At 46.6% G+C, this 24,251-nt stretch overlaps 3 protein-coding genes across 4 annotated transcripts; 1 reads left to right on the forward strand and 2 right to left on the reverse strand.

Annotated features, from left to right (window-relative positions):
* Positions 1-238: 238 nt before the first annotated feature.
* SSR2 (signal sequence receptor subunit 2) lies at positions 239-5,739 on the reverse strand. Of its 2 annotated transcripts, none has more exons than XM_044991925.1 (6): positions 5,649-5,739; positions 3,391-3,545; positions 2,192-2,290; positions 1,631-1,739; positions 1,345-1,422; positions 239-1,010 (listed from the first exon to the last, which is right to left on the reverse strand). In XM_044991925.1, exons 2-6 carry the CDS (start codon positions 3,543-3,545, stop codon positions 900-902), a joined length of 552 nt encoding a protein of 183 aa, XP_044847860.1. In that variant the 5' UTR covers positions 5,649-5,739; the 3' UTR covers positions 239-899. The 2 variants fall into 2 exon arrangements, with proteins under 2 accessions (XP_044847860.1, XP_044847859.1); XM_044991924.1 differs by lacking the exon at positions 5,649-5,739 and adding an exon at positions 4,898-5,251.
* A 1,830-nt stretch (positions 5,740-7,569) lies between these two features.
* TSACC (TSSK6 activating cochaperone) lies at positions 7,570-11,296 on the reverse strand. The gene is made up of 5 exons (XM_044991765.1): positions 11,165-11,296; positions 10,292-10,360; positions 9,269-9,298; positions 8,336-8,488; positions 7,570-7,958 (listed from the first exon to the last, which is right to left on the reverse strand). Exons 1-5 carry the CDS (start codon positions 11,229-11,231, stop codon positions 7,771-7,773), a joined length of 507 nt encoding a protein of 168 aa, XP_044847700.1. The 5' UTR covers positions 11,232-11,296; the 3' UTR covers positions 7,570-7,770.
* Positions 11,297-11,512: 216 nt separating this feature from the next.
* On the forward strand, positions 11,513-23,904 carry CCT3 (chaperonin containing TCP1 subunit 3). Its single transcript, XM_044991764.1, has 14 exons — positions 11,513-11,653; positions 13,367-13,428; positions 15,068-15,118; positions 15,216-15,278; positions 15,489-15,585; positions 16,257-16,374; positions 16,847-17,033; positions 18,579-18,728; positions 19,164-19,296; positions 19,989-20,070; positions 20,383-20,563; positions 21,602-21,847; positions 22,534-22,665; positions 23,539-23,904. Exons 1-14 carry the CDS (start codon positions 11,623-11,625, stop codon positions 23,641-23,643), a joined length of 1,638 nt encoding a protein of 545 aa, XP_044847699.1. The 5' UTR covers positions 11,513-11,622; the 3' UTR covers positions 23,644-23,904.
* Positions 23,905-24,251: the final 347 nt, after the last annotated feature.

The raw sequence follows: 24,251 nt of genomic DNA on the forward strand, positions 1-24,251 counted from the left end.
GCAAGGGACCCTGGAGGGAGGGTTGGATCCTCAGTAGGATTTTAACATGTGTTAAACACAGACCATTAATCCTAATGAAGACAAGGGCTTGGTATACTCTTTCAGCTGGATCTGCCGGCTGCTGGTGCATACAGACAGAGCCTCAACACCCACTGGATTTACTGTAGTTCTAGGTACGGCTCCTGAAACCCACCAGTCTGACTGTGGGACTTACTGGTAGGAGAAGAGAGAGACTCACTCTGTGGTGTTCATTTTATTATAAAACCCTTGGCGCGTACAGTCACACACGTCTCAACAGAGTCATCAGAAAAACGGCGGTCAATTGCTCACCAAAATATAACAACGTAGCCAACATTCTCTCTAGGGCAGGCATCTTTCTATGGGGGTTCATAGGCCACCGCTTGGCTGAGAGGGAATGGCACTAATAAACCTGCATAGAAAGGAGGTCTCTGTTACCGTCACTTGATCAATCCTCTCAGTGACAGCTGTAAGAAACATAAAATGCTGAGGAGCGAGGGTGATGGGCTGATCCAAGATCGAGGAGGATTGTGGAGATCTGGCCACACACGACTGGCATTCGGCAAGCAGGGGTGATGCCACCGATGCTGCAGAAAGGCTCTCAGCCCCACACTCCTTGGGCGTTACTAGCGTTCTTGTACAGCGGCTGGAGCTTAATTACAACAGAACCGGAGAGGTATTTGCTCCAGACCTGCTGAGAAAGGGTTAAGAAAACCCTCAAGAAAGCGACTGGCCACAAGAATTATACCAATCCTGCCCCTGCCAGCACTGAACTGGTGGCCCAGTCACTTGATCTGGAGGGTTGATTGCTGCTACTCTGAGTACACTGTCATTCTAAGCGGGGTTCCTGAGCTCTGGGGGCTGGCTGCATTTGGCTTTCCTCAGTTCTTCTTGGTCTTGGGGGTATCGTATTTTCTCTTGCTCGAGTACCACAGCAGCAGAGGGATTCCGATGGAGGGAAGGGTCATCACTCCGAAAGCTGCCCAGTCGAGCTAGCAGAAGGGGAAAACCCATTAGAAGTAGAGTTGAGACGGGTTATCCACAGCTGAACTCCCAGCATCTCATACCTGAGCCCCCACCGCCCAAGCGTTTTGATCCGAACCCTACAACACAGGCTCATTCCTAGAAGCGAGTCTAACGGCCCATGATGAATTAATTTTCACTCTTCTTGCAAGATTTTGCAGAAGTTGCCCCAAAAACTTGCTTCCCAGGTGGCTTTTAATTTAGTGCCTGGGCTTCCGCTTTCACGCACACAGAAAAGGCCAACGCGGATTTCAACTGTACAGTCACTGTGAGAAAATGGATTACTGGTTTAATGGTACTTACAAAGTGAGGGGAAAACCTCCTGTCAAACTCTCTCTGAGCCAGGATTCCTCCCTGCCCAGGAGCACTGGTGAAGCCAACCTGAAATGGAGGGAAGAGAAATAGCATCTGCCCGCTGTTCTTGGCATTGCAGACGCTGCGTGGCAAACACTACATGAGACGAGAGAGGGACGATCTATCATCCCTCTACGGTTGTGTCTAGGAGCACACACTGTGCAGCTCTGCTGTAAGATCTGCCATAAGGATCCTGTACATGATCCAGTTCACAAAGAAGGTAGTAGCCACTCACCACAACCTGCCCTCCCTCCTGTGCCAGGTAGGTGATGGTAGCTGAGGTGAAGTTGAAGTAACCAGCTTTGAGGGGCCTCAGGACCACAGTGTGAGATACGTTGCTGGCTCTGGGTAGCAGACAGTTAAGGAAACAAATTGCATTATGTTCCAGGGGACAGGGGGTGCAAGACTCAAAACATAGGGGGGGTGTCTAACCAGCAGGTTTGAAATCTTAAAACCACCTTGAACTACAGATTCAGACCCTTACAGGGACAACTCATCTATTCCTCCTTCCCTGACGGATGAATGGAGTTCCATGCAATTTAATGTGAGGGGCGGCCATGTGTTGTGAGACCCGAGAACTAGTTCTTGTTTGCAAGGACACTCGCAATCCCAGGGCACTTTATTGGGATTGGCCCTCGCAGCTTAGCCAGAAGTCAGGTGCGCTTGCATTTCAGGGATGATGCACGGAGTTGGAAGTGTCTTGGTATCCTTGGGCATCAGAGGGGACAAGGAGGAGCCCAAGAACAGACCCAGGACATGGCATGAGGGGAGATTGTTTCAAACTACAAAAAGATACGGAGCAATCCTGTCCCACTTGACGTTAAGCATTCCAGAGACAATGCCAAAATCTTCCGGGGGGAAAGAATCATCCGACAACTCCACATCCAAAGCCGCACTAAACACAACAGAGAGAGGGGTCATGAACAGAGCCTGGGGTATGCATTAGCGGGAGTCCCACTGGGGGTTAGACTAGATGATCCTGGCGGTGCCTTCTAACCCTATGATGCTACAGGCTGGTTCACAATCAGGGGAAAGTTCAGTGCTAGCTGCTGATCTGGAGTAAAAAGCCTCAAAGATGAGAGTAGAAGGAAGACGGCGTCAAGGAGAAATGACTGCCGAGTAGGACGAGCTGGACCTGGGGCGGAAGAGCGGGGAGGAGCCATGAAGTGGAGGACAAGGAATTGGCTGTGGAAAGAGCCCGGGAAGCCAGAGGAGGTCTATGCACATGAGGAGGGGAGCCCCGCATTGGGGATACGAGTGACAGGAAAGGAAGGTGATTTTCAACTGCAGCATTTTGGACACCGGTGGATGATGATGCAGTCAAAGACACACGTGAGGAAGGCAGAGACCAGGGCTGGAACAGGGAGGAAAGGGGAAACAGGGGGATTAGAGAGTGGAGTGCCAGAACCTGGTAAGAGCTTAGACATGAGCTTTGCGGGCGGAAGGGAGACAGAGAGAGAGAGAGACAGACAGAGACAGAGAAGCCATGGAGTCTAAAACAGCAACACAATGAACACTGATTTGCTCCCATACACAGGAATCCACTGAGACCCTTTCACAGCCTCCAGAATCACATTCCTCTCCCACACTCCAAAAAACCCCCTGCACACTTTAGTCTCATCACCCTGGAAGCCACGTATAATGCCCCTTCCCAAGTGGGCCTGATAGGGGGCTCATACTCTGCAACTTTACTCCTGCTCAAGTCAACAGTCCTATGGACTCCAGTGAGAAGAGTCATTTTAACAGCGGTAACAGAAAACCTTAGGTGACCACAGTGGACCCTTCTGGACTTATAATCTATGAACAGAGATTCTTCCCCTCTATTCGCTCCTGCCCCCAGAGGGGATTTGGGAGGAGCTTGAGAAAGGCTTTTACTCTAGATGTCTCCCTCCTCCCCGAGCTAGGGGAACACACACCGCAGAGACACACCTCTAACACTCCGTGTCCTTCAGAGCCAGGCATCTGATAGGTACCAAGAACACAGACCAGCCTTACCTGGAGCCAACATTGTAGATGTTGTACTGCAGAGTCAGGTCCTTCCCCTCCACCGCATATCTGTTTAACAGAGATTTAGAGGCGAGTAGCCTGGCTCCCTCCTCGCTGTGAGCAACAGACAGCAGGGCAAACACAGCAAGAGCTAACAGCTTCATCTGCGAGGGGAAAACATTCACTGGTAATGCCCAAGTTTCTAAAGAGGAAAAATTGGAGGTGGCGGCCTTCTGGAGGGGGCAATAGCAGACAGCAGAATAGATACATAAGTGCAATGTGTTATGAAGCACAGGCAGCTGCGTGGTTTCAAACATCGTACACGAAAGCAATCCTCTTTGCAACCCCCCTTCAGGTAGATGAAGGCTGCTATCAAATCCCCCCTCACTCTTCTCTTCTGCAGACTAAATAACCCCAGTTCCCTCAGCCAATCCTAATTCACGTGCCCCAGCCCCCTAATCATTTTTGTTGCCCTCTGCTGGACTCGCTACATCCCTTTTGTAGTGGGGGGGACCAAAACTGGATCAATACTCCAGGTGTGGCCTCACCAGTGCCAAATAGAGGGGAATAATCACTTCCCCCAATCTCCTGGCAATGCTCCTACTAATTCAGCCCAATATGCCGTTGGCCTTCTAGGCAACAAGGGCCCACTACTGTCTCATATCTAAGACCAGACAAAACCTTGCTGCTATTTCTCCTTTGAAATCCAGTGGAAACAATTTAACACACACCACAACAACATTCCCCTGCAGTGTCTGCAAACAAACACTGCAGCATTGTGTTAGCACCTGAGAATTGCAACTGACTAGAAATGACCTGGAAAATTACTAGCCTATATTCAGATGAGAGAAAAACAAATGGCTTAAAGATTTGTTTTTTAAAGTAATTAATTTAATATCAGCTGTTAGCAGTAGAATAGAGAACATGTTATTTAAGACAAAGTTAACTTGAGGGCCCATATATTTCATATCTTTACTCTCACACACAGATATTCAAACATCAGTCCGCTCCCATCCAAACGCTGTTTGGTTGCAGACCCTTCCAAAGTGCACACTCCTTTTCTTCAGCCCTGGCACAAACCTCTTCTTCCCAGACAAAAAAAGTGAGAGAGCTCTGTCCTGATGATCTGACACCCCACTCACTCCACTAAGCTCCTACCACCCCTTTGGCTTTCTGTATCCATCCTCTCTTTTGATGGCAGATAACCAGACCTAGCCTGAAATCATAGCCAATATAAATGCCTGTCCATAGGTCTCTCAGGAAACCTCTCATCCTGTAGTTCTGAGATTTTTGAGGCTACAGCGCCATGGTCTTCCCTAGCCACAACAAAGTCTTGAGTAATTGGCTAATACAGTGATTCCTAAACAGTGGTCTTATATCACACAGCCCTTCCCAGGGGCTTGTGAAATTATATTTTGATAATCAAGTAGTGAGGGGGTTGGGTCTGGGAAAAGATCCATCTATTCTAACACATATTGGACAACAGCATGAAAAGGCTGGAGAATCCGTGATCTACCTTAAATGAAAGTATGCAAAAGTGGCTCTTTCACTCCCATCTCCTGCTCAGCCCCTGTACAGGGCACAGTCATGTCTTTTCCCACCACCTCCTCCCGCAGCCACAGATGATTGCTTCCTTATGCCGAGTATACGTCCCCCGTCTCTGTGGCACACACTGCTCTTTCTACCAGGAAGCATTAGGGCCTGGCTGCTACGCTCAGCCACGTGGCTCCATTTCCATGGCATTTCTGGAGCCAGAACAGGCAGCAAGTCAGGAACCCCACAGCCTGATTATAGGCTGCCTGGAGAACTTCCCTAGCTGCCTTTCCTCCATGGAGCGCTGACGTGTCAGAGACCTCCCCTATGTACTTCCACAGCCCTCCCCACCCAAACCCCCACCTCTGGGTCATCCAAACCGTCCCCCCCAAACCACCATCTCCTGGGCTCCCCTCCAACCCCCCCCCCTTCCCCCCTACCCGCACAGCTCCCCCCAACCACCGTCCTCTGGGCTCCCCTCCAAACCTTCCTTCCCCCTCAGGCTCCCCAACCCCCATTGCCCTCCGGATCCCCCCAACCCCATGGCTCCCCCCGCAACCACCGCCCCCGGGGCTCCCCTGCAAACCTCCTTCCCTCCTCAGACCCCCCCAACCCCCATTGCCCTCCGGATCCCCCGGACCCCCTGGTTCCCCCCCGACCCCACCTTCCCTCCACACCCGCACGGCTCCCCGGGGCCCCGGCCCGACCCAGAACCCGCCCGTGGCCCCGCTCACCGCCGCGGCCCGGCTCGCCCTGCGGCACCGGAAGCCAGAGTCAGCACTGAGCGCCCGGAAACCCGCCTCTGCCCCGGGGCACGCTGGGAACTGGAGTCCGCTTCCGGCGCCGCCGCCGCGGCGGGAGCTTAGCGCGCCTGCGCACAGCCCGGCTGTGTCCAATAGGAGGCTCCCGGGATCCAGGCGCGCGGAGCGTTGCAAGGGGGAGGTTCGCTTGCCGGCAGCTCGCTGCGCTCGGCCTCCTGCACACTCCCGAGCTCGCAGCGCCGCCTGCCCGTCCCCGGAGACTGCCGTGCTACCAAGCACGTGCCTGAAGGGTGCATCAGCAGGGCCTGACTGCCCCGGTGCTCGGGTTTACACCGTCTCCCCTCCTCGGGTACAGGAGCCGCTTCGGAGCAGCTGCTTCTCTCCCGAGCCTCAGACCTCTGTGCATCCCTGGCTCCGTGCCTCACTCCACCCATCAGATGGGAAACCGCTAGTGTTCCATGGTCTCTTCAGTTCTCTCTCCCATTATTATTTGGTTCACATATTCCATAGGTTGGTAGGGTCCCTTTTGCATGTGCAGAACCCCATCTGTGGTGTTGTCTATCTAAGGTACTTGCCTGGCTCCATCACTACAGTAGCTGAGCATCTCACAGTTCTTAGTGTATTTCTTCTCACACCTACTGTGGCAGGGCAGCACTATTATCCCCACTGTATAGATGGGAAACTGAGGCATAGAGTGGGGCAGGGGACACACCCAATGTTATGCAGTACAGCTAGGAATAGATGCCACAACTCTGCCCTCTCTTCACTGGACCACACTGCTCCTGATGGTGTTTGAAGCCAAGTTAGCTGGAATCATTCTTAAACAGAGTTCATATGGGGTTCAAAGCCCAGTGCAGCTGGCCTCTGCATCCAGAGTTCTGAGCAGCCGCTCTCCCTGATCGTCTAACCTCGCCTCACAATAGAGCTTTAGATGGGGAACATAGAAACCTAATGCTCCTCCTGTTTCAACTCCTGTTGAGGATGGTGCTGCCTTAAGGGAAGGGAGCAGCCACCTGTGTGCGTATCCTTTTTCTATAATTTTATATTTAATCAAAATAGAATCTCAGGCGGTAAGTACATTGTATTTGTCTTTCGGTTTGCACCTGACCACACAGGCCACTGCAGGATCCTGCCAGCATTGTTAACTGGATCTGGCTGGAAAAGATGAAGGGGTTTTGCCCACTCATGGGGGCAGCTGGCTGCCTACTTCCACTGTGGTGTGATCTGAGGGTGCTCAGCACTTTTAAAGAGCAGGCCCCTCGGCCATGCTCCATGTTCTCCATCTCTGATACTTAAGTCCCAGGGGAGGTAAGTGGAGAGGAATCTTCTCATTAACATTGGGATCCCCAGATGAAATGAACTACCCAGCTGTAATGCAGTGGCGAGATGGTTGCACAGACATGGGGCCTCATCCCATATTGCCCTCTACCTCATGTATTCATTCACACCAGTACCAAGCAGGTGTGCAACACCCCCACTGCACACATATAAAAGACTACACAAGATGCAGGGTGCCAGAGAACCAACCAGCCCTCTTGCATCCAGCCAGCAGACACACAATCAAGGCCAAAGCAGATAACAGAGCACAGCATCATGACTGGCTTCTAATGAGGAAGCCTCAGCTGGGGAGAGATGGTGAACCTGACTGTCAGTCACACTCAGGTCCCTTTGTGCTGCTCTGGCAGTGCAGAGGGACCATAAAATGAGCAGAACCAGCTCCCTGGGAATCCTCCCTGCACAGGAGCCACCCCAGCTGGTATGGAGCTTGCATAAGGGTTCTGTATCCACTCTGCTCCCTGTCTCCAGTGGAGGAGGCATGGCTGGAACATATTGCAAGGGCTATTGGAGGCAGAGCAAAAATTAGAGTAGCCCTCAGGAAAACTCACACTGAAAGTATTTACAATAGTTTTACTTCCAAGCAGCACCTCTAGCAGAGCCCTATCAGTTGTCATGGTAACACAAACCCCAATCCTGTAGCTATACACTTGATAGCCAGTGCCAGAGTGAACCCAAAGGAGACGAGGCCGCAGGGATGAGACTATGGGAATCAAAGCTAGCCACCAAACCTATGGATATGTTAGGTGGGGGAGGAGACTCAGCTTTGCAGGCCCTCCTGGTCTCTCTGCTCCTTCCTCTTCTCTTCGCTAGCCAGAAGCAAGTTCATGGATTCCTGCAAGCCTTCCAGGATGCTCAATTGTGCCAGAGCGATCTGGGTTTGGATCTGGATGTTGTTGTGCATGCACTCCAGTAGGCCGTAGCATTCCTGTGGCTGATGATCAGGGGCTGGAGAAAAAAGGAGCAAAGCGCTGTTTGGTTTCCCCCTTCCTCAAATGCTAAGTGATTCGTAATTCTATTGAAATTTTGTCTGTTTACAGAGACTTGCATCCCAGAACCTCATTGTGCTGTGCCACAGCCCAGTGCACGGGGTATTATTCCCATTTTACAAATGGGGAAACTGAAGCGCCAAGCAGGGAAATGATTCGCCCAAGGTCACACAGACCTGGGAATAGATCCTAGGAGTCCTAGTGCCTTGTCCTAACCACTAGCCCTTGCTCTTGCCCAGAACCAGGATAAACTCCAGAAGTCCTGACTCCTAGCCCCCTACCCCTTACCGCTAGAGAACACGCCCTTCCCAAAGCTGGGGTGGTTCCAACACTTACTGAATTTTTTCTGTCCTTTCCTTGAAGCCTGGGCACAGGGTAGACCTGGGCTGGGCCTCCGTTGGGAAGATGGAAGCTCAAGAAAGCTGGGGGAGGGTTTGGCAGGACATAGCTTCTTAAAAGAAGAGGAAGGGCCTTCGAAGTGATCCTCTCCTATCAAAAAAAGGCTTTGTATTACAAGGATGTTTTTCACTATTGATTAATAATCCCTAGCTCTTGTATAGCATTTTTCTTCAGTAGGACTCCAAGCACTTTACAAAGGAGGCAAGTATCATTATCCCTTTTACAGATGTGGAAACTGAGGCACAGAGCGGCAAAGCCCAAGGTCACTCAGCAGGTTGGGGACAGAGCCAGGAGTGGAACCCAACTCCCGAGTCCCAGTCCATCCACTAGGCTAACAGACTTACTATGTAGCATATTATGGATCTATTCCTTGTCACTTACACTAGTGCAAAACACCACTATTCTGATCCAGTAGCATTTTACAGCACTGGTGAAAATGATGACAAAAGATGCAGGGCGATGAAAAATCAGGCTTTAGTTGTTAATGCTGCTTTGTAGACATTAGCCAATTAATCCCTACCCCAGCTCCATGGAGGGAGGACTCCTGATAATTTTACAGAAGTGGAAATTGAGGCATAGAGGATGACACGATTTGCCCAAGGCCACACAGCAAGTCGGTAGCAGAGCCTGGATCGGAACCCAGGAGTTCTGATTGTGCAGTCAGGAGCTCTAGCCACAACATCATACTGCCTCTCAGGTAATGTATAGGAATACCATGGATAAAATACAGTTTTATATATATATCCCTTTTTTTTGGTTGTCTGTGATTATTTGATGTCCTATTGTTAAAAAAACCTAATCTTAAAGTAACAATCATTACAGTAAAAGTAGGTATAAAGATTGGGGATTCCAGATTGGGGAAATACGTACGTGGGCTTTGAGTGGATCGTCTCACTGTGTCTGCAAAAGAAACGACTGTTGTTACCGTGAGTTTTTATATTGATGGGATAACAAGACTCCGAAGGAAGAGTTCTTCTGCTGCTCTGATATCTTTGCATTGAGTGCCTTTATTGACACTAAACTGCTTTACACTACTCTGCCTGTGCAAAGGGACGCTACTGTGAGTATAACTAATTTATAATTTAGGGCCCCTTTATACTGCCAGAGATGTCCAATGGGGCTATAATAATCCTTAGCGCTAATCCTGATTTTATCATCAGTAGATCTCAAAGTGCTTACAAAGGAGGGTAATATTATCCCCATTTTACAGATAGGGAAACTGAGGTACAAGGAGAGGAAGTGACTGGCCTAAGGTCACCCAGCAGGCCTGGCAGAGCTGGGAACAGAACCCAGGTCATCTCAGACCTAGACCAGTGCTCTAATCACTAGGCAACACTCTCCTATATGCTTTTCATGAAAGTTAAGGATCTGTTCCTATAAGGTACTGAGCACTCTCCGCTCCCTTCAGCGCTCAGCACCCTTCAGAATCAGACCCTCACAGTACTGTCTGTACAAGCAAAGATTTGCTACCATATCCCCTTCTCGTCTTCTGTTGTGCTATGTATCTGTCATCATCCAGCCCAGTGCTAGCTGCATTTCAGTGGTGGTGTGTATTCAAAGCAGTGTCCTCAACCCAGCCAGCAGCACCAATGCATAACCCTAATGCCATGCAAATTACATATACTCATAGCAGGAATTATATTGTATGAAGTTGTAATACAATCAGTATGCATATTATTTATTATTTGCATTGCAATAGAACCTAGGGGCCTCACTCATGGACCAGGATTTCATGGAGGCAGGAGCTGTACAAATACAGAACAAAAAGATGGACCCTGCCCCAGAGAGCTTATGTTTTGGCATGGGGAGCGTTTATGTCAATTTCGCTGCAGAAGTTCCAATTTGGCCTTTAAAGGTTGGCTTGTGTCTGAAATAGAAATGCATTCAACATACTCTTCCAGTGTTGTTTTTCTTCCTGAGCATCTGTTTCTGGCTCCATCTGAGGAGGAACAGAGCTTGTGCCTATGGAAAGGAAAGAGCTATGTTATCCAAGGGAATATTTTAAAGGAAGAAGGTTGGAAAGACCCAGACTAGAATGTAACTATCTTCTTGGCTGTGTGTGCTAGCTAGAGACATACTGTATTCTTTCTTTTTAAACTGTAGTGGTTAGAAAGAATGAAAAATTAGAACATACAAAGAGATGTTATATCGTAACAAAGCTGTGACCACTTGGAACTTTACAGTAGCAGCTATATGGGTGATTTACACCATATAAATAGGTGGCTAGAGCTCAAACCCTCCGCTCCACATGCGCAGGTCCTTTGCTTTGAGGCTAAAGGAGAATCTTCATTAGATTGTAGCAGTATAGGGCCTCTGGCACACAACCAGACAGTTCTCTTTCCATCCACAGTGGACTATGGCAACATGTGCGTTGGCTGATTCATAGTTATGTTAACACAGAGAGAAAAAAACACATTTACAAGGCAAGAACTCATTCTTACAGGGCTGTTTTTGCTCCATAAGTCCTGGCTGCACTGTGTATGGAGGGGAGCTGGGGTGAGGTGGTCAGTGAGTGGCATCCAACACAGCACTGGCCCCCAAAGATAATTACATCTAGGCCCCATGTTGTGCACGGTAGGACATCGGTCATATGGCCCAACATGGCTCATTAACAAACTACAACTCCCATGATACCCCAGTGTGAGGGAGCCGCTGGCTAGGACTACAATTCCCAGCATGCCTCGGTGGAAGGGACTACGACTCCTAGGGTCCTCCACAGCGGCGAGAGCCAGCTGCCTAACGGCTTCTGCTCTCCTCCCCACTCGCCTCTACAGCCGGCATGGCCGAAACCCGAGCGCGACGGACGCAGGCCGGGCTCCCCGTCTCTGTCCATCCAACCGCTGCTCGGAGCTTGTACGCATGCGCCTCACCACGACCCTGGGCACTGCGCATGTGTGAAATCACCTCATCCGAATAATCGCGCAGGCGCGGTCTCCCGACTTTGCGGCGCGTGCGCACTATTGCCTGTTCCCCTCCCAACAGCGGCGGTTCCAATCGAGGCCCCATGCGCAGGGAGTCACCGCTCAACCGAGCTTTTGGTGAAGTGTAGGGGGGCGGGGCCTATACTTGAGGTCCTGTATCCCTATTGGGTGCTGGGCGTTCGGCTCGGGCGGCCATTGGGGTAGGGTGTCACGCGGCGCGGTGAAGCGGCGTTGTTCGGAGTGTCTCTCTCTCTCTCTCCAGAAGGTTCCGCGCCGGGTCCTCTGCTCCGCGCCGCCGCCAGGATGATGGGCCAACGCCCCGTGCTCGTGCTCAGTGAGTGTGAAGGGGGGGGCCGCGCCCCCGATTGTGTCTCTCGTAGCCCCCCACCCCCGGGGCCTCCTGGAAACTTCCAGCCCCCCCCCGGGTCCCCAATAACCCCCCCCGCCCGCGAGCCCTGGGCCCCTCCCGCATGGGCCCTTCCTGTCAGGTTCTCACCGTGCCCCTGCCCCTGCCCCTCCCCAGCCCACGGGTCTCCCCCCATTTCCTTCTTGTTCCTCCCTTGTGTCCACCCCCCCCCCCCAAAATTACCTCACATGTCAGTTCTCTGGCGCCTGGTGCTGCCTTTTCGAGTTTCCTCGGATCTTCCCTCATATTGTCCCCCCCCCCTCCCAAGTGCCCCTCTCATTGGGGTCACTGCCTCTCATTGGGGTGTCTTCTCATTTGGGTCTCCATTGTTCCTCCTGTAGGTTGGGTAACCTCCCACTTTTCTCCTCCACCCTTGGGGTTATCCCCTAAATATTCCCCCCCTATTTAGGTTCCCCCTTTCTTGTTTTACAGCCTCTCTCTTCTCATGGGTGTCCCGCTAGATTGGTGGTGCTCTCCCATTTTGGTCTCTCTTGTATGAGGTACCTCGGATGTTCCCCTCCCACCTTGGGGTCTCCTTACCCCTTTGTAGTCCTCTACACTGGCATTTCTTCCTATTTGGGTTCCCATCTCACATTACTAACCCCCCCCCCATTATTTGGGGATTCTCTTTTGTAGCCCTCTTGTATGGAGTTTATTTCTGTTTTTGGAGTCCCTCCCAATATTGGGGGTGGGAGTTTTCACTCCTCCCTTCCTGTTATTTCACTCTTTTCATATGGGGATATATCTATCTCATAGAGCTGGAAGGGGCTTTGAAAGCTCATCGAGTCCAGCCCCCTGCCTTCACTGGCAGGACCAAGTACTGATTTTGCCCCAGATCCCTAAGTGGCCCCCTCAAGGAATGAACTCACAACCCTGGGTTTAGTAGGCCAATGCTCAAACCACTGAGCTATCCATCCCTCCTCCACTTTTGTTTTCTCCCCCTCCCCACAAAAGGATCCCTTGCTTATCCAAGCTGGGCTTGCAATAAATAAATGACATCACATTTAATATGGGTGGGGTTTCTTTGGGGCAGACCCTTGTGACAGGAGAAGATCACCTAATATGGGTGTTAGCCTCGGTTATGGGTATAATCAATACACACTATTTTATGTATGGCAGGTTATGGGTCATTGAGGTGCAGTATGGAAACTTAACACTTATAATGTTATTCTACCTACTATGGTGCTGTAGAGAAATTCCTTAAAATAGTAATTTTTCAGAGTACCATAAAGTTACCATGTAGCAATTTTGTAGTAGATTCTCAGGAATATTGACTAGCTTGAATCTTCAGTACTATTGGCCCTCTTTTGGTGACAAGTCAAGACATCTTATATATTGCCTTATTTGAAAACATACTTTCTACTCATGAGACTTAATTAATGAAGACGACCTTAGAAATCTTTAATGTTGCTATTTTTTAATATTCTTTTAAATTAAGAGGAGAAGTTGGCATAGTTTTAGTTTGGTGGCTGTACCTCTTGGGTACTCTCTTATTTAAATGCATGGTTCCATAATTCATGTGCACGAGTAAGATTGCATCGTTGATATGTTGTCAGTATTGCCTCCTCAGCATTGGATTTCCCATTAAGAGCTCACAAGATCAGTTATATTCATGCTGTTGCTATTTTTTGTTTTCTGAAGGTCAGAATACAAAACGTGAGTCTGGAAGGAAGGTTCAGATTGGAAACATCAGTGCTGCTAAGGTACTGTTTTATGCTACCAAGTACGTTCGCGAACTAGAAATCAAAAGCATAATGAGCTTGGAACATTTTTAGCAGGTCCTTTGACTTCTTTATAGTCCACTTGTTGATATTTCTTTACAAATCTCAAATGAAGAAATGCCGGTCACTCCCTTGCTGTGCTAAAATAACAGGTGCAATTGAAAAGAAAAACTTTTTATTCTAGTGATGACAGTAATTAAAAAAAGGAAAAAAAAGGGTAGAAGAAAAATTAAACTTTAATCCAGAATGCTGCATATATCTGAACCGTGACACCTTGTTTAGCAAGTAGTTTGGGGTGATGTCTGAGAAGATGATTACGTTAAAATATCGTGTCTGATGTCTGAGTAGAGGCAGCTGTTGTTTTAACCTTTAAGCCTTATTGTCATGCCTAATTAAATCTTGCTCTTGCTTCATCCAAGGAACTGTAAAATCATTGGGTCACTTTATGTTAATGACAAGGTCTGCATTTTCTGTGTAGTTTGGAGGGATTATTCAAGCCCATTTAGAATTTTGAAGCACTGAATGTGTGTTAATGAAACCCTGACTGCTGGACCCAAGGGATTAAAAGGAGATAGTTTAGAATCAGAATGGGTAGCCTCATATTTTAGAGTACAGGGCAAAAATTGAAACATTAGACAAAGTCTGAATCAGTTCAGTTCTTCAGTGTTGTTTACATGCAGTTCAAAAGTAGAAACCACACACCTAATCCTTATTGCAACATGCACAGTGTGCCTAGGAATTCATAACCTCATGTGTGATATCTAGGTAATAATATATGGCTATTTAAATCCTATCTATTTCTTTGTAAAGAGTTTTGTACTGGTAACTCGTATATAAAAGGCGCTCTGTACCATCACACTCTAGTCTATTGGTATATAGCTACCTCAGTACTGACTAATTGCATGTATGTATTGAAGCATTTCATGGGGCTATGCACAAAGACGCAACCTTCATAGCCAAGGGTCCACCTAGTTCATTATCTTACCTCTGACACTGGCTAATTCTGGATGTTTCGGCGGAAGGTGTTTACTTTTCACAAGGGACAGTTATGTATTAGCATATCTATGCGTAGTGCCTTCCTACCCTCAGGATTGCTTACATTTTTTCAGCAATTAATATCACAATATTAAATCATGCATGAGCAGGACAACAGTTTTGTCCAGCTCGCTAGCTGGCTTTAAACTAAAGTGAGTCCCATCTCTATATATGTTTTCCTTACTACGTATACGTCAAATGTTGCCTAACTAGTACTATTATAGTTATATTAGAAATAGGAGTTTCAGACCTTTCCTGTTCATGTTTAACTCTTGATGCTGTCAGTTAGAATATATTGTCACTGAGTTTTAACACACAAAGTTCATGCTTAGTGCCGAAGAGGTCTGGTAATAAGAGGTTAACGAACTAAGGCAATACAGACTAGGATTGAATTTTTCTCTCACCCACGCTCTAAATATTAACATAAGTCACTTTTTGGTATTAAAAACTGTAACATTCAGCTTAGTAGCTTATTGCTTGATATTTTCTCTTCCTCTCCTCATGAGTTTTGCTTAAAAAAAAAAAAGGCAGAACATGCATTAGTTATGAACAACTCCTGCATCACCTCATTTTTCTTTCATTTTAGACCATTGCTGACGTTATCCGAACATGTTTGGGACCAAGAGCTATGATGAAGGTAAGAGCTTTTGTTGTAGTCTTTGCACTAGACTCTGCTTAGAAATGCTATATATCTTAAAGATCAATCTATATACTGTTTCTCTTCTCTAATGTAGATGCTTATGGATCCAATGGGTGGAATTGTGATGACCAATGATGGCAATGCTATACTTAGAGAAGTGAGTCTTCAGTTTTGATACCTTTTTCTTAAGCAGATACTCGGTGATTTCCACATTACGTTGCCAATGTACATTTGCAGTGATTTGGACAACTCTAGAAAATAATCATATCTAGCCCTTATATAGTATTTAAAAACAGTATCCCACTAAATGTGAACAAGTACCTTGCATTCTAGACCAAGTGTTCCCATTTTGTTTTCTTCCCTGCAGATTCAGGTCCAGCACCCAGCTGCGAAATCCATGATAGAGATCAGCCGTACTCAGGATGAAGAGGTTGGAGATGGGACCACATCTGTAATTATCCTTGGTGAGGACGTGCTTTAAATCAAGGAGGGATTGCAGCTAAAGTTTGTTGTGTTTTGGTTAATACATCTATGGCAAAGTGATATTCATTTTAACATTCGCATTGATGCTCTTCTATTTGTGAGATATTGACAAATGCTGTCTCATTAATTATGAGCCACTTTGTCTAAGACTGGCTTCTGTCTTTGGCAAGCAAAGTGGAAATTTTGGACAACTTGCCATGTGAATTGATGGATGGCTAAGGGCTGAGCATTTTGCTTTTGTGCACCAATTTTTTGTGATTTGGCACTGGGGAGTTACTATCTAAGGGGCACCTCCTTCTCTCTCTCTCCCTCCCCCCCCCCCCCCCAGTATGCCTCCAAGCATTGCAGTCACTTAAAATTTTCTTTCCTCTGAGCCCAGATGTCTACACTGCTATTTTTCATCCCACAGCGCAAGCACCACAAGCCTGAGTCAGTTGACCTGGGCTCTGAGACTCATTGCCGCTGGTCTTTAGCTGAAGGCAATTCCCTGCCCTCAAGAGCTTATATTCTGGTTTAAGCAAATGATCATGATTAAATATAGAAGAGATGTGTTGGTGATTACAAGGCTCCTGAAATAGGTAGCAGATGCTTTAGGTGTCCCTTATTTGATGTGCCACCAGTTCCCACTAACTTGTCTTTGTTTTTTGTTTAGCTGGAGAGATGTTGGCTGTTGCCGAGCACTTCCTAGAACAGCAGATGCATCCAACTGTGATCATTGGTGCATATCGTAAAGCTCTGGATGATATGATCAGCAGTCTGAACAAAATCAGGTGAGCAGTGCTGGTTGGATTTGGAGTTATTTCTCTGTGCAATTCTGGGTAAAGATGAAACTGGTGATTCAGCCCAGCAAAGTGTAACTCAGAGGGAGGTCTAGAAATCAGTTTGTATAGCCACACAAGTTAGCAAGTGTCAACGGTGATAAAGTAAACCTAGTTCTCATGGCTCTATTTGGGAGGGAGGATGTTATAGATGAGTATTTCTGTGTTTCAGTCTGTTAATTATCATACTACATTGAATAGATATTTGAATGGTGGTACCTCCGGGCTAGTGTCTCTGAGCAGACCCACAGTAATTTGATTATTGCTAAGCATGTCTGATCTTTAACCATCTCTCAGTGTGGGGAAGATCACTCCCTATAGGGAATAGTCTTGCAATTTCAGAGAGCTGAACTGGGTTATTTACTAAATCTTTTCCTTCTGTACTGTGAATAATATCCCATGTGCTGTTTGTTCTTTGCTCTAGCACTCCAGTTGACGTGAACAACAGAGAAATGATGCTGAATATAATAAAGAGCGCTATAAACACCAAGGCGATAAGCCACTGGTCTGACTTGGCCTGCGGCATTGCTCTTGATGCTGTCAAGACTGTGGAGTTTGAGGAAAATGGCAGAAAGGAAATTGATATCAAGAATTATGCAAAAGTAGAAAAGGTAAGTGTGCTTTGGACCCTCGCTTCTTTCTGTATCTCTCTCGCTAATGGCAGAGCAATTTTCTGATGCTACAATGTGTGCTCTGTGTGTGTACAGCATCTAGCATAATGGGGTCCCTTCCATTACTGGGGCTACTACATGCTATAATAATGTAAATACTAAATAATATTAATGTAGGACCTTGTGGGAAAGGCTTTGTGTTCTGCTGCTGTGAAGTCAACAGGAACTCAGTCCTTGGGAATATATTATACTTTGTGCATCTTCTTTGATGCTGTGGCATAGTGAAGGGAATGGCGTTGGGGAAGGAATTAATTTCAAGGTTTTAGAAACCAGGTTTGCCAAATGGGAAAAAAGTAATATTGATGGGAGAGGGGGATATCTGATTTTTCAGACTTCCAAGAAAGTATCACAAATAATGGAATGTAAGTAGTGCCTTCTGTGTCTTCTCAGGTACTAACAGTTTAGGCCAGCTTGCAGTAGTTACCTTAGTATGGTCTACCATGACCAGAACAAGTCATAAGTAGTTAAGACAGAGTGCACATTCTGTTTTCAGTACTGAAACGAAGTACAGTTTTAAACCCATTCATTTGATTTCAAAAGCACAGACACACACATTCATGGGATAGACTTCTGAGAGCTTTCCATTCTGCTCGTACACTCATGGGCTTGTGCTCTCATAAAGTAATTCTTAAATTCTAAAAATAAAGGCATTGGAACCAGCATTCAGCCTTGTAGAGTGGAGAACTGATCCTCTAGTGGCTAGAGCATTGGGGTGCCCGTGTTCTACTGGCTGTGCCACAGAGTTGTGTGGCTTGGGGCAGGTCACATGACCACTTTGGGCCTCCGTTTACTGATCTGTATGATGAGGATAACTACTTCAGAGGAGACTGGTGATGCTAATGTGTTTGAAAGGCACTATTGGAAAAGGAGAAGTCTTATTTTGGAATTCAGTTTTCAAAAGCGGATGTCTAAAATTAGGCATCCAAGTGTAGAAACGTAGCCTGTTGTACAGTGTAGTGGAAAAGGACAGCAATCAAAACTAGAAGCCACACGTTGGTTCCAAGAATACTGTGGGATTGTAAAAGGGGTAATAAGCCAGTGTGTCAAACAAAGTGTGCAAAAGGAATGGTGAAGAAATAGGGCTAAAACTTAAGGACAAGTGGGGCCAGCTTTACACCAATATTTAGGCTCCTTGGGGGGATTTATGAAAGGACCTGAGTAGGTTCAGTGCCTAACTCCCATAGAGAATCAATGAGAGTCCAGTTCCCAATCTGTGTAGGCGCTTTTGTAAATTGTGGGAACCTATTATGTGTCTAAATACCTTTGGGAATCTCTCCTCAGCCTTCTAAAGGGCCTTACAATTTGTTGGAAGCAACTAATTCCTCCTTAAGTATAAACTGGTTTGTTTGCTGTTATGTTAAAAATAAATTTGTGCTAGAGATTACAATCTGCCAAATTTGTATCGGTTTCCCAGTCATCTGGAGAGTTACTTGTCTTCTCATTTGCTTTGATAACTCTCACGTATGCCCTGCATGTGTCTGTCAGATTCCAGGTGGCATAATCGAAGACTCTTGTGTCTTGCGTGGAATCATGGTAAACAAAGACGTAACTCACCCAAGGATGCGTCGCTATATCAAGAATCCACGCATTGTGCTTCTGGACTGTTCGCTAGAGTACAAGAAAGGAGAGAGCCAGGTAAGGCAGGTCTTGTGTAAAGATGTCTGCAGGTCTTTGTATGATACTGGTGAAAAGAGCCAACGATGCCATAATGGGCAAGGCGTTTTGAATGTTCTCTTCTGCTTCTTGAGGGTTTCTTGCAGCTCAAGTCTTGCATAGTCTTGCAAGTATGAGTAAAATATACATAGAAACATGTTCCCATCCTAATTAACAGTGAAATACTCTGGTGCTACACTAATGGAAAGACATTACACCAAGGCTTACTCATCGGATCAACAGCTTTTCATTGGGTACTAATGATTCCTTTCACCTCTTCTCTGTTCAGTCTGTCTTAGCACCAGTTGAACGGACAAGAAAAATGGAGTATGATTGTTTTAGCTAAGGGACATGCATTGTATTTATGTTAAAACCCTGGAGAAAGAGACTAACCCCCTTAAATCTCTTTCTATGCAGACTGATATTGAAATTACTCGTGAGGAAGACTTTGCACGCATCCTGCAAATGGAGGAAGAATACATTCAGCAGATCTGTGAGGACTTGATAAGGGTCAAACCAGATCTCATCATCACAGAGAAAGGAATCTCTGGTAATGTATATGATTTAAGTGGCGTGATGGACCAATATAACTGTAGTTGTGTTTCAACATGATACTTTAGTGTTAACAAGTGCGAGAGTGGTAACAAGTTCTGAATATTGCCTTTCAGAGAGAAAATATTAAAGCAGGCTCTTAGATTTATGGAGTGCTAAAGACCCTCTCACTCTGTAGACAGCCAGGGTGGGTGGGTAAAAAATAAACCTCCAACTTGTTATTTTTTCTGGATGTGTAGCTTGCTTAGGGTAACTACCCCCCTCCTGCTGTACAGATGCTAATTGGGAAGCTTGCGATTCCACTGGTTAGTCAGTCAGATGTTGCAATACTTATACAGACTATGCATCCTGTGATTCCAGTGACTTCTGTGGATGCTTAACTTTTCTCAGGGTTTGACCCATGGTTTGGTAATGTATTTAACACTATTGGGAACAAGAACCTAGCAGAATATAGAGGAGCTGGGTCTGGAATGTCTAACATAGTTTTATCCAAGCAGCACTGGAACATTTTTCTTTGCTGTTGGTCTAGGAGAAGTGTTGAGCACCAGGTTCTTTTCTTTCCATAATCCTTGGGGTAGGTTTCCAGAGTGGTGATAAACCTTAAACCAAACCTGCGTATCATCAGCTGTAGAAACTGTCTTTGTGGTGACTCTTCCATGTAAAATAACTTCTGTGCAAACTTGGTTTCAGACTTGGCCCAGCACTACCTGATCAGAGCCAACATTACAGCCATCCGCAGGGTGAGGAAAACAGACAACAACAGAATCGCCAGGTGAACAGACCTTCATTGTTGAGCCACGTTGCGCAGCCCTCACTCGCGTTGAGTGGTATTTACACACATGCATAGCACCGTTGATTTCAGCAGGACTCTCACTGGTACCTCAGTCCCTCCCCCCAACTCTCACTTATTCGCATGTTGCACTTCAGCTTACGAACTAGTTTGGACATTTAGGGCATGGACTGTCTCTGTGCTACACATTTGTACCGCACCCAGCAGAGTGGGGCCCTGATCATGTAGGGCCTCTCCACTCTACTGCAACCCAAACTACAGCGAAGGATTTCTGGTTTTTTTCCTTTGTGGCAGGGCCTGTGGAGCTCGCATTGTGAGCCGCACAGACGAGCTGCGTGACGAGGACGTGGGAACTGGAGCCAAGCTTTTTGAAGTTAAGAAAATAGGAGATGAGTATTTCACCTTCATCACAGATTGCAAAGACCCTAAGGCCTGCACTATCATGCTGCGTGGAGCCAGCAAGGAAATCCTAGCAGTAAGTTATGGCATGATAGACCTTCCCTTGATGCCAGGAGGCAGAGTTCCCTGGAAAGAAGCTTACTAATTCATCATCATAGCATCTTTCTGACTGCCAGCAGCATTCCATTGTCAGGCAGAGCCATCTTGTGTGACAAAATTTACTGCTAGCAGATCTCTCTCAATTGTGAAATGGTTTGGAAAAATGGGAGAGTTGATGGTTTACAAGGAATTCCAGCCTTAAACACTGCATAGGAAAAGCAAAATCTATATTTCCCAGAGTAAACAATTGACCAGTGGACATCTGTGTGGCCTTTAATAGCACTTCACCTATGACAGCTTCTTCTGTGTAGCACCTTACATCAAGGATGTTAAAACATCTTTCAAATATATCTTTTATGTTAAAATCGTTTCATAGAGTTTTAGGCCAGAAGGGACTGTTTAGATCATCTAGTCTCACTTCCTGTATATCACAGGTCATTGAATTTCACCCTGTATTGAGTCCAAAAACTTTAGGCTAAAGCATTTCAGTGTTCAGGAGGCAAAAATGATATAGCATAAGGAGAGAACAAGTTGCCACCAATGCCCAAGGCACTGCAATGGCAGCAAATTGCATAGGTGAAGTATGCCCAGGTGAACCCAACACTCCCCATGGTGCAGAGGAAGGAACCCTCCCACTCCCCAAGGTGCATTCATGCCAGTCTGATCGGAGTGAAAATTCCTTCCTGACCCCATATCTGGCAGAGAGAAGTAAAATGAGACCCATAATGATCACCTGATTTATCTAAGACATACTGAACTAACTTGGTGGCTCCCAGATTTGGGAGTAGAACACAGATCTGCTGGTGCCTAATCTCTTTCTTAAACCTGCAAGCCTTGCTGCCTCAGATCAGAACTTGAAGCAATATTGAGTGTTCCTGTAAACAGGAGCCATGTCATATTGGTGCAGATTTAATATTGGTCCTGACTGCTCTGTAGCCTCTGGCATGCTGCTGTTGTGCTTTAAATGAGCAAACCTGCAAATCTATCACACCTTTGCCTTTTTCTTTTTTCACAGGAGGTGGAACGCAACCTCCAGGATGCCATGCAGGTGTGTCGTAATGTCCTAGTAGATCCTCAGCTGGTGCCAGGAGGGGGCGCTGCAGAGATGGCTGTTTCTCACGCTTTGACAGAAAAGTCTAAAGTCATGACAGGAGTGGAGCAGTGGCCCTACCGTGCGGTCGCCCAGGCTCTGGAAGTCATTCCAAGAACACTGATTCAGAACTGTGGAGCCAGTACCATTCGCATTCTGACCTCACTAAGAGTAAGGGTATAGTCCATGGGAATCTAGCTGGCAAGAAAAACTTCTCCAAAGAGCTAGTTACTATCAGCCTCTTTTTTTTTTTTTTTCCAGTTCTAAAATATATTTTCATCTTGGAAATCCTAGCTAGTTGTGCGAGTAGAAATAGCATGAAAGATCATTTGGTAATGGTAGCATGTGAGATTGTTGGGGACCTAGATTTCAGCTTTGTAACAGTTTTTTACAAAACATGCAGACAATCTCCAAGTTGTGTTCGTTAAATCAATGGAAGATTATTTTGCATTTCTCTGCAATGTTTGTACCCAGATATTGCAGCTTTGTATAGTGCATGAGAACCTGAAAGTGAAACTGACTAGTCTAAACTGAGTGAATATGCCAAAATTAAGCAAATGACATAGAAGATTTAGAAATAAATGTTTAGTTTTATTTACACTTAGTTTCAGATCTTACTAACAAAGCTGGTGAGTTAATTTGTCTTCGGTTGGTGACTCTAAATCTAGTTAGTGTTTAGTGCAGTTTGAGTGCTGTTCTCCATATAAATAAAACGGCTGTCCCTTTAAAACTTACACATGTTTAAAATCGTAACAGTTCCTTGCTATTTGCATAGAAGACTGACTGAATGAATCAGTGTTTCAGATTTCCTCCAGAAAGGTGGGTTGGTTTGAAACCTTATTACCAATTTATTACAGGCAAAACACACTCAGGAAGGCAGTCAAACTTGGGGAGTAAATGGCGAGACTGGAGCCCTAGTGGACATGAAGGACCTGGGGATCTGGGAGCCTTTAGCTGTCAAATTACAGACCTACAAGACAGCTGTGGAGGTAAGGAAGCAACTGATGAGTGATTGTGTGTCGCTGACCTTCTGTGCTTGAGTGTCTAGAGCAGGAAATGGTGTGCGGGAAGGGAAGAAATTGCCACTGTGTCTCCATACCTACAAGGTCAGTAGATATTGTGGCCCGTGCTATCTATGGCTGGGTGTTGCCACAGTCTCAGAGAAATCCAGGTCAAAGAACATACCTCTGGGATCCAGTTGGTAGGACTTTGTGTCCTGCCCCATGGTTAACCGATTGGTTTGATCAAACGACCCTTTCCTCTCTCCCCCACAGATTAAGATTTGAACGTTCAGTAGACTGGTGGTGTGTGGTAGATTAAACCAGTTACTCTCTCCCTTCCTGCACATATCCAGAAAACTTTAAACATTTTCCCTATCAGCTTCGTCTCCCAGCCAGCCTTCCACCTAGTTACACTAGGATTCAATATTTTCAGTACTTCCCACCATGTCGTGTTGCTGTTTGCTGTTAAAGCAGCTACCATGTTCCACCGCAGAGGTGGCTGCATTGCGGTAAGGTGTGAAGTACTTTGGGACTCAACAGGATTGAAGTGTGTGCGCTTGGGTTGACTGTTGTTCTTCTGTGATACAAATGTACAAACTCCCAAGAACTGAAAGCAAAGGCTGCTGATCAGATTTAAAAGCAGGCATTGCAGTAATTCAGAGCAGCATTCAATGGGGTCCCCCCTGGATTTAGCACAGGTTTTTTTTTTTACACCACTTCAAATTGGTTTAAGAATCAAATTAGTTAAATTGGTGGGAATACAGCGCGTGCAAGCCCTAAGCGAACGCTGGCTATCTCAGCAAGGTGCACAAGCTGCAGCACGTCCTCTCCCTGACCCGGCCCTGGGATTTTTCTCCCCAGACTGCCGTCCTCCTTCTCCGTATCGATGACATCGTTTCGGGGCATAAGAAAAAGGGTGATGGTCAAAGCAGATCGACTGGAGCTCCAGATGCAGCCCAGGAGTAAGAGGAGATTGAGGAACCATGCGCCTTGAACTACAGTATGGAAACAGCCTAACAAAATTACCGCTGTATCTCCTCGGCCTGGGCCTGGACACAGTCTGAGTATTGAGTATTAGTTTGTCTGAAGTCAGTGGGTGGGAGGGAAGGTCCATGACTGTGGGGAACGGGCTGCCGTCACGTGTGCTGTTTGGAGACACTGACACTTAATTTAAGTATATACTGTAACTTCTGCTGTTTGCTTCAACAATAAAACGTGTCGCTCCTGTTCGGTCCCTTGTGTCCATATCTAACGTGACTCGCTAGCCTGATGTGCTGGTCCACTGGACTATCCCACTGTGCTGTTTCTTAAGAATTTCCGTTACTAGCAACCATGATTGAAGCCATGCCAGTGCTGGCCTAATAAATCCCCTATGGGGAGTGGAGGAAAAGCAAAACTAAGACAGGCTTTGGGGGATCCCTGAGGTTTGGGGGCTTTAACACCTATTGTGTCCGTCCCCCCCGACCACCCCAAAAGGGGTCTGAAAGAGACACTATTATATATGGTCGTTACGAGCAGCACTGAGGGCATCGTGTCTGTTTCAGAACCACCAATGACCATGGCTCCTGTGTTGG

Source organism: Mauremys mutica, chromosome 17 (assembly GCF_020497125.1).
Source record: "Mauremys mutica isolate MM-2020 ecotype Southern chromosome 17, ASM2049712v1, whole genome shotgun sequence".
Taxonomy (NCBI): domain Eukaryota; kingdom Metazoa; phylum Chordata; order Testudines; family Geoemydidae; genus Mauremys; species Mauremys mutica.

What these genes read in the sequence shown, in the direction of transcription:
- SSR2 (XM_044991925.1), bottom strand. Translation starts at nt 3,545, where the DNA reads ATGAAGCTGTTAGCTCTTGCTGTGTTTGCCCTGCTGTCTGTTGCTCAC. An exon ending in AAGTGGGACAGGATTGCTCC is followed by an intron (nt 1,740 to 2,191) that starts GTATCTTTTTGT and finishes TCTGCTACCCAG; the next exon opens with AGCCAGCAACGTATCTCACA. An exon ending in AGGAGGGAGGGCAGGTTGTG is followed by an intron (nt 1,423 to 1,630) that starts GTGAGTGGCTAC and finishes CCTCCATTTCAG; the next exon opens with GTTGGCTTCACCAGTGCTCC.
- TSACC (XM_044991765.1), bottom strand. Translation starts at nt 11,231, where the DNA reads ATGGACAGAGACGGGGAGCCCGGCCTGCGTCCGTCGCGCTCGGGTTTC. An exon ending in AGAAAAACAACACTGGAAGA is followed by an intron (nt 9,299 to 10,291) that starts GTATGTTGAATG and finishes TTTCTTTTGCAG; the next exon opens with ACACAGTGAGACGATCCACT. An exon ending in ACGATCCACTCAAAGCCCAC is followed by an intron (nt 8,489 to 9,268) that starts GTACGTATTTCC and finishes TTTTTTTGATAG; the next exon opens with GAGAGGATCACTTCGAAGGC.
- CCT3 (XM_044991764.1), top strand. Translation starts at nt 11,623, where the DNA reads ATGATGGGCCAACGCCCCGTGCTCGTGCTCA. An exon ending in GCAATGCTATACTTAGAGAA is followed by an intron (nt 15,279 to 15,488) that starts GTGAGTCTTCAG and finishes TCTTCCCTGCAG; the next exon opens with ATTCAGGTCCAGCACCCAGC. An exon ending in CACATCTGTAATTATCCTTG is followed by an intron (nt 15,586 to 16,256) that starts GTGAGGACGTGC and finishes TTTTTTGTTTAG; the next exon opens with CTGGAGAGATGTTGGCTGTT.